Consider the following 9,929-nt stretch of genomic DNA (forward strand, 5'->3'; position numbering starts at 1 on the left):
GGTATACTACTAAAATTTGAATTATAATCTACAGTTTGATACCAAACTTATTGACATAAATTCATGAAATAGTAGTTCAATAAAGTTTGGAATGCGAGTCAACAAACTCGATGACATGGCCTTTCACCTGTGACCCGTCTGGAAAGAGTTAGCAGACAAAAATAGGATAAATTAAACTCAATTGTGAGTGAATAGTTATATATATTGCTATATGTTAATTCTTTCCTGTGCTATTATGCAAGGATAATGCAAATGCTATCCCTGCTATTGTGTTTGCATTGTTTCTGAAGGATTAATAATAGCCATCCTTACATTTACTTCCTTTTTTTGAAAAGTTTTTCCTTTACTTGTTTGCTTATATTTTTAATGCAGTGTTTCAACAGACATAGGAAGGTTGTATTTATAACCAAGTTCTAAATACAATGAGGTTCCAACTGTAATATTTACTGTTTATCTATTATTGGCTGGTAATTCCTGTTTCACCCTGTACTTCAGCTTTTTAAAGGAACACCAAATTTCTGTAAGAAAGCTAACTTTGAGGGGTAATGATAACATTGTTTACACTAGAATTATGATTTTTTTTAAATTACTTCTAGATAATAATAATAATTATAAAAGTGGATACTCTGTTTGAAACTATGTCACCTCAGTGAAATTGATTGCCACCACTGTTTTGGTTTTTGAGTTATCATGTGATAAAAAAAAAAGAAGAACAAGAAATTTAAACTTTTTGCTATGATATTTACAGACATTCCCAGAATTTGCGACTCAGTTATTATACAGATATTGTTATAAAAGGAAACACTGTATAGTATTGTAAAGTTCTAATGACCTATTGAGGAAATATTTAAAATTCATTTCAATGAACAATCCATGACATTCCTACATAGGCAGTGCTACTGCCTGCCTGATTACCTGTCCAACATTTTGAAACAAAACAAGTTAGTTTTCTAAAAGAGAAATTAGACTATACCAAACACAAATTAGTAACTTAATACAAAAATATTTAAATTGATATTACTTCAACCAACATATTATTAAACCAAACCATTATTACTGCAGATTACAAGTGCATAGATTATGACAAGTGGACAATTCAGTTAAAGCAATATTAATAAGAGCCCCTACTCTTAGCTACAGAATTGGTACTATATTTAGCTGCAGGTGATGGAAAAAGTATGAGGTACATAAAGAGAACACTACTAGAGGATAGTGTTTGAAAAGGAAGCCAAGAGTGAAGAACCAATATGATAAATTCCTATTTTTACTCAACTCTTCATTGGTGGTTTCTTAAACTGTTAGAGATGAATATAATATGATGTGATAAAAGAAAAATCTACAAAAGTCAAACATTTTTAGTTCAAAATTTATATTTATTCAATATTTTATACTTATAATTTAGTAAGTATTATCAACCTATTCATAAATAGATAAAAAATGTCTATAAACAGTGTTGGAAGTATTGTTTGTTTATAAGTTAAACTGAAGTGTGGTATTATTGATAAATACCTTTTCTTTGTGGAATACACATAGATGCTGGTCTAGCAAAGGGTAAATGTAATAATTTAAAATTGTCACATAATGTATATCATTAACATCATATGGACTGAAATATAACACTTACATGTACTAGTGCTAATTTTACTATCCAGATCACTTGCTACTTGTTTCAACTCTTCATTTTCTATACTGAAAAAGTTTTCTTGTTTTAATTTCTCTTCACAATTTTCTTCACTTTCACTTGAAGATGACAAACATGTAATTTCCTTCTTTATTTTGATTGTTGCAACCTACAATAAGAAAAGTTATTACAACAGTAAGAACAAGCTTGAAATAGATAATGATCAGGTTATGATTTCATACAGCTGTTTACAAACTGAACACAAACTTCAGGTCTGGTTCTAATTGTCCTCTCAATTACCTAAATATTTATATATTTTCCTGATGCATATATATAAATCAAGGAAGTGCATTAACTATCTACCCTGTATTAACACAATATATATGCAGCTTCTTAAAGTTTTATATACTTTTGTATCAGAAAATTTACAATTTCATTATGCAAAACTAATTACGATTATATCTGTAAATGAGATTTTATTTCACATTAAGCCTAAGTGATATGAAAGTAACATACCACTTATTAAAGAAAAGCATTTTAATGTAAAGCGAGGAACATTTTTATGTAAATGAAAAATTTATGTTGTACCTCATATCTAAATCATTAAAAATACTATGTGCCATTTCCTTTATAAATAGAATTATATCTACTAATTATTTTGTGACTAATATTAGCATGATAAATGTACAGTGTTATTTAAGGAAAAAAATTTCATAATTTCAATCACTCAATATTCTTAGATGCTATTAAGTAAACTTAATTTTATTTGTATTAAACCTTTTAAAAGGGTCCAAATTACAAAGCCTCAAACATAGAGATATTCAATGACACTGATTGGCCATCTTATAACTCCCATGAAACAAACTTGTTAAAGATACCATTTATTTGTAAGTGTAAGATACACTTATCACGTAATTGTTTGAGTCCTATAAATATTGGGATGTAATAACAGCATGATGGTAAGAGCATGAATCCCTCTGACTTTTCGAGGTATGATAGTGAGTACCAATCTGGGAAGTGTGTTATCAACAAACTTCTTTTTACTGGTTGTCCAAAGACATCTGTGATCAAAGACTGTTAACAGTGGCAATATAATGTAAAAATATATGCCACTAAGAAAGACTATGGCCGACTGCTAATGAAAGGCTAATGGAAACCATTAATGTGTCACAATCAATTGATAGATTTCTTATACAGTTAAATCAACTTGACATAACTAACACTATATGATATGAAAATGTTTTTTGTTCTAGGGATTTGGTCCTTAGAATTATTTAGGAAGGCAAGTAACATCGAGAGCAAACATAAATACTTTTATTGATCATGTCTACTTCACAATGCTGCATTTCCATCCTGATGGACAAAAGTTTCTTTTTTCAACAATCCATTAGGCTCAAATTGTCTGAAGGTAATTTAAAAAGCATGAAAGTAACTTGAGTCGTCTTTTTCTTGAACACTGTAATAACCAGATCTCTATCTGACTGACAACTTTGGGATGAGCTTGAATGTTGCATTTGTCAGTGTAATAATATGCATCTGCTAACATATACTTCGTGCAATGGTCTACAATCGAGCAATTCATCTTCCACCATTTTGTACAGCTAGGTCCTGGCTATTATCATTATAAAAGGTGGTCCCACTCACTGTTAGGTGGGAATTAAAACAAAGGAGCTAGTCAGTGTACAACACAGCATAAATAAATATTGACTAATGACAACAAAATAAATTAAAATACTAACATATCTTTAGTCAAGAACACACTATCTTCAATACACGACCATGGACTACTCACTATAATTTTATGTAAACCTTAACGTTATAATTTTAGTCCAGCATTACTACAACATGTGCTTAACTAAACAAACTTAGAAAATGTAGCAATAATTATACAGTATTATAAAAAGTGGCAGCACTTTACATGTATAAAATGTATATATGATGTTGAATGAGTCAATTAAATAATAAAATTTATGTTAAAAATGTTAGCTGAGTGTTTTAAAAATAACATAATTACAAGCCATTACTGTTTTGGAAGAGCATTTGTTTCTTTTATTTGAAGTAATCACAACCAACTCTTATTGTAACAATAAATTTGAAAAGTTTATAATAAAATAAAAATTTATATAACTGCTTTGTTCAATTTAAAATACTAATTGATAATTGTTCTTCATGTATCTTTAGAATTAATATCAATTTTGTTTTATTCTTAATTTCTAGTAGTAAACAAAAATATTTTCTCTCTTATATTTCAGTTGCAGAAATAAGAAACTTAATAATGAAAAAATATGAAATATTTATTAATTAAAAGAACTAGGTTACTATACTACAGGCCTTTATTTTTTTAAATATAACCAAGTGGGCCATTTATCCACAAGCCCTGAATTTTGGCTCATTATTATGGCCTGCAATAGTAATCTTTGGTCTAAATATTTTTGACAAAACATTTTGTTTCATTATATTTTGGCTTTTCTTAATGCGTGTTAATCTGGCAGGATAATCCCATTGTTCTAAAAGGCCAGTGTTTTGACCCCAGTTTGGGGCAGGGATAATAATGATTGAACAGAAAGCAGATGGTGCTCTTTTACTGACCTGACACACCAGACATTCCTACTTAAAAAGGAAGCCTAACAAGGTACCAAATCACTAAAGTGTGAAGCTATTGTTTTATAGATAAAAGTGTAAGTTGAATATTATCAAAGATCAAAATGATGTTGATTTATTGGTAAAGTGCATTCTCTTACCTTACACCAAGATACATACATTGTTCTGTTACCTCTGACAATGGTCCATATCAGAAATATAAATACTTTCAAACTTTTTAACCATTACATATGGCTTGAGGAGAAACTGCAGCCACTTTCATAAAGTAAAATCTGTTTCACACCAATAATTTTTATTAAAAAAAAACTGGAGTGCATCCTCAAATATAAAAAGCCTTAAAACTATAATTAATTGCTTATGACTTTTCTTTATTATTTTACTACACATTTTAAAATTAAAATACAATTCTGTATTTAAAAGTAATAAAATTCCAGTGTGACAGTTGTAGCTAATTAGTGAAGTTCCAGAACTCAAATTAAAACCAATGAAACAAAATCTCTCTACTACTAATAGTCTACTATGCACCTCTGGTATTTTAATAGTTTCAATAACACTTTTGTCTGGTGTAATATAAATGTTATTCTCAAGTTGCTTCCTTCTTTCATTTCTAAATTCAGACTTGCAAGTCAGAGAGGTTCCTTCCAAAGCAGGTTCTGGAAGATTTACATGAAGCAACTCTTCTCTTGTGTCTGAAGAAAAAAAAAACGGTGATCTAGTATTCCATAATACTGATAGTGACAACTGATTATGTACACCTACTAGCTTAGATAGAGTTCATGATATGCAATTAATTTTGCAAATAAAAAACACTAATAACTTTAAAAACAAAAATGGAATTACATACAAAATTATGACTTCCTACAAATGAAATTATGTAGTGTTCATTATATACTGTATTAATTTAAAGTGGATGATAAACTACTGTAAAAACCATACCTTGGTTTTTTTGTCATTTACATTGACTATAAAGTAATAACATGAATTAAAATACTTTGGGTATGCCATATAACAAACAGGAGGAAAAAAACTTTAAATGACCAAAAATTAAGCAATGAAATTTAGTGATCGATTCTGAAATTTAATAACATCAAAACAGTGCTGAAAAATATTAAGTAAGCATTTTCCTTTCATGAGTTGTATAACACTATTAGCACTAGTAGGTTTTGTCATCATCATTACCCATTCAAGCCATCTCCAAGCATTATTAGTCTCAAGATGGGTTCCTCGTCATCGTACTATTAGCATTAATTAATTTGGAATAAATATTGATTTTACAACAGTTAATATTTATTAAAAATAACTGGTTTTTAAGAAATATATGTTAACCACAGAATGACAGCATATTAATCATGTAATATATGATATACAGATAATGAAAATAACTAAATGCAACTTTAGTCTACAAGTACATGTACAAATTAAAATAACACACGTAACACTGCAGTAACCAAAACCTTATGTTGTGCAGTATACTATTAGTTAGAAACAAACTTACTGTATGTATAAAAGCTCCTTCTCTGTTGTGTCTAAAGTATTAACTTAATACATGTTTCTTACATGTGAGAAGTTTAATGGAATATTGTGTAAAATTTGTTTTCCATTTTTTCTTGCCCCCCCCCCTCCAATCTCAGTGACATTTTTCACTCCATTCCTAACAAAACAACAATTGAGAGTTATTTATATGTAAAAACTACCTAAACAAAATGTGTGAGTTGTCATCAGCAGTCAAACAGACCAGCACTTTACAGGAGTTTTAAGAGGGGATCAATAACATCCTGAATAAAAGGTGGGTTTAAAGTTCTACTTTTATCAAGGGTGGGTGAGCAAGGACAGCCTTGATAGACCAGATGGTACTTTGTTATCTGTATCTTATGTTAAAGTTGCCTGTAATATTATTCAAAACCTACCAATTCCAATGAAAATGTTGGGCTCACATTATGAAATGACCTTTCATTATCTGTCGATTGTTTGTGTTATTCATTCTTTTGTTCTAGTAATGCAAACATGAGAAAATATATAGCCTAATAACTTAAAATTTCAAGAATATTCTAGGATATCCTGCATCTCTCTTTGAACAATAAATGCGGCAAAAAAAAGAAAAGGATGTAGCTATTTAAAATAACTGCCTCTCAAAGTTTTGGGGAGAGAGACTAAGTATCAGAATATTAACACTAACAGATATGATCTCTTAAATAAAGTTCGCTACTATTGCTGAACAAAACACTATAATTTATTTTAATAATAGTTATAATAATAATTCATTTAATATACAGGAAACTTAAAAGTCTACGCTTACCCGCAAATGCTATTACTTTAGCTGGATATGTTCTTATATCATCTTCATTTTCACAAATTTCGTCATCCACCCGAAGATGTACTTCAGGCCTTAAAAGGCCTATCTCACTTATGTCTACACATTCTTCATTTTTAATTTTATTTTCAATATTAACATTACTCACAATACTATTCAGTCTATTGTCAACAGCCTGAATAGGCTTAGAGTCACCGTTTCCTTCACCGACCCACTTCACATTAACAATTGCATCGTTATCAATTAATGGCCTTTTTTCTTTATCATAACCAACAAGAGAAGCACTATGACATATCTCAATCGTGTTTTTGTGGTAAAGATAAAGTAATACATATTTCATTATTACGTGAGAAATTGGAATTTACCTTCGTAGAAAACCCAACAGCAAAAACGAAAAATGATAATACTACCCATTATATAATACGCCATCTACACAATACTAATCCTTTATTGGTAATTATCTTCAATCACCTTTATAGCAAAATAACTCTAAGTAATATTACAATACGAAGAACCTGCATTCTAAAAATTACACGTTAAAATAGTACCAGACAGTTAAAAAAAGGTTCGTGGAAGTCACAGTCGCAAGATAAATAATATACACGGTTTCACACGTGTGACAAATTTCAATTCCTTACACGCTGCTCCAAACAATTAATGCTGACAATGGTGCTGTTATTCTAGAAAAACTGACCACAAAACGTCTTATAATATGACGGAACACCAACAAAGCTTTGGACTTCCTTTTTTTTTGTTTTTGTAGGTTTGAGCCGGTTTACCATTGTCTGGATTTGAGCAGAATATGTGGACACTCCATTTCTACTTACGATATTTCGAGAAACTCTTCAGGTCCACATGATAGAAAATTTTCATTGGTTTCGGTTTGAGACCTGCTTATCATAAATGCTCAAATGCCATAAGTACATTTTCTCAAATATGAAAGAAAATGCCAAAATATTGTTACATAAATTAGGTACCACTGAAACTTAGACGGTATGTTAAAGAGGCCGAATAGTATGACACGAAATTTTTACAAGCTTTCTTGAGTGCTGAAAGCAGTTCTAGCTTTGCTGCAATCTTCTAGCGCGGTTTGCTAGTAGCTAGATGCAAGATATAATGAATTAAACCAGTGGGATTCTTCCAATGCACCAAGTCATTTGTCTATGCACACCAGAAATGTGTTAATGAGTGTGACTGCGTCCACCTGCCTGAAGTCCACACAGAACCTTGATTACTTTCCTTTTTTCATACAATACCTAGCGATGTTGAGCAAACACTCTGAAAATTGAATGATTCTGTTTTTAAGCATCCAATTTATCTGACTGCTAGCTGTATACCTAGTGTTCCAAGGAAGCCTGCATGGCAATTGATTTGTGGGACACGCTCTACTTTATAAAAGAAGAACATTTAATTTAATTTGCTGATTGTTTAGTTTCGGCTTTTGTTTAGTGTCTCCTTCATTCATAGTACAGCATTTGTTAAGGAGAATGTAGTTCAATCTTTACTAATAGAGGGAGATAAAAATACTTTTTTATTTTCACTTTATTTGAAAGTTTGGATGTTTTCCTAATAGATAGAAAGCTAGTCGAAAACTTGCCTTTCATTTATTGTATTTTACTTTCACATTCTTCAGAAAAATTGGTCATTCAAAAGACCACAAGGTTAAACTTTTACCTGGTAAAAGTTATGAAAACATTTTTTGTGTGACTTTGAGAAATACATCCATGTACCTGACATAATACTCTACTATCAAGAAGTGATATATTTATATATATATATTCCTCTTCACATAAGCACATTATTCGATTTTAGAGAAGAGGTAATAATGCTCTCACGAGTGATATGTTCGTAATGCATTAATAATTTGGTAGTTATATTATAAAGGTGAAACATGAAAGTAATAGCAAAACAAATTTTTAAATATCTTTACTCGTGAAAGACTGATTAAGTTTTTCCATTTCTCTGGTTCAAACAAAAGAAAAGAAAGAGGACAATGTATGCAAGTTTGTTTTTGTTTTTTCTGTTTATAGCGCTAGTCTTCACTTTTACCAGAAAACATGATAAGAGAATTAAGTTTATTTGCTCTACTACACAAATAAGTTGAACATGACAGTTAGCAAAACGTTCCAAGTGCTTCATCATTCTACTTTTCACTGCTTGTACGTAAAGCTCTATAACTGAATACAGTCATATCATCTTGTTGCATTCATATTCACCCAACAAAAGTCACAAAATACCCATAGTTCGAACATGTTACCATTACAGCTTTTTGGTATTCTAGTCTGACTGAAATGGTGCACTTTTGTGTGGTTAGAAAACATATTGTTTTTGTGTGTAGTGAAAAATGTCCCCCGGTGAGACAGCGGTAAGCCTTCGGATTTACAGCCCCAAAATCGGGGACTCGATTCCCTCCGAGGATACAGCAGATAACCCGATGTGGTTTTGCTATAAGGGAACCCACATACAAAAGAAGGAAAATATCTTTTTTTAAATAATATAAATATACAAAACTTACATCTTTAACAAAGATAAACAAATACAAAAATGAACCCCTTTCATTATGACAAACACACTCAAAATGCCTTAAAATGAAACCCTTTACAACCAATGAACAGAACATATACAAATTAAGATACAAAATAAATCCCTTACAAAAATCATGAAAAGTACATAACAAATAAAAAATAAAATACCTTTATATACCTAAAATATGTTTTACACATACAAAATAAACCCTTCAGAAAATACATATACATTAAAAGAACAAACCATTCACAATGCAAGACACAATGGCAACAAAAAAAGAACAAAAATGAAAGCATGCCACATAAAAACCAAAAACTTCTCACGTGATAAAAGAAAATCTGTTACACTAAATACATATCTAAGTATGTACGTAAAAGTGCACCATTAAATGAGCATAAATACAAATTATATACAAAACAAAACATAACCTCTTACAAACTCATACACCACCATAAAACCCTGTACAAATATAACAACGTATACACAATTATACACAGAAATGCTCTATTAAAATATATGCCTATGTACATTAAATAAACCTGCTACTTCTACTCTGGAAAAACAGCAGAGCCTGAGTGATGGTTGGCCATCAACTCAGGAAGGAACAGTGAACATTATGCACTGCAGGATGTGGTAAGCAGCTCAGATCTACCATGTTAGGGTGGAACTTGGTACAAGCCTATAAAGATACAATGGTAAGAGGTGGAGTTCTTGGTTGATACAGAACACTGGAAGACATCACTGTGTATCAAACGTTCTGGGTTAAAAGTCCCCACTCCAGCCAATTAACCCCGATTTCATCATAGTGAATTTTGACAAGGTATATGAGACTGGAGAAACACATCTCCAACTATGTACATCACAGAAGGA

The 9,929-nt window shown here is 30.7% G+C and overlaps 1 protein-coding gene across 1 annotated transcript in view; it reads right to left on the reverse strand.

Moving 5' to 3' along the window:
• Positions 1-6,941, reverse strand: part of LOC106464327 (zinc finger protein 665-like) — a 36,147-nt gene extending 29,206 nt beyond the window's left edge. Inside the window, exons 1-3 of the mRNA XM_022392018.1 lie at positions 6,519-6,941; positions 4,748-4,911; positions 1,625-1,790 (exon numbers count right to left, since the gene is read on the reverse strand). Coding sequence (XP_022247726.1) covers positions 1,625-1,790; positions 4,748-4,911; positions 6,519-6,873 — 685 coding nt within the window. The 5' untranslated portion in view covers positions 6,874-6,941. The remainder of the gene's footprint in view (positions 1-1,624; positions 1,791-4,747; positions 4,912-6,518) is intronic.
• Positions 6,942-9,929: the final 2,988 nt, after the last annotated feature.

Source organism: Limulus polyphemus, unplaced genomic scaffold, assembly GCF_000517525.1.
Source record: "Limulus polyphemus unplaced genomic scaffold, Limulus_polyphemus-2.1.2 Scaffold1620, whole genome shotgun sequence".
In the NCBI taxonomy this organism is placed as follows: Eukaryota; Metazoa; Arthropoda; class Merostomata; order Xiphosura; family Limulidae; genus Limulus; species Limulus polyphemus.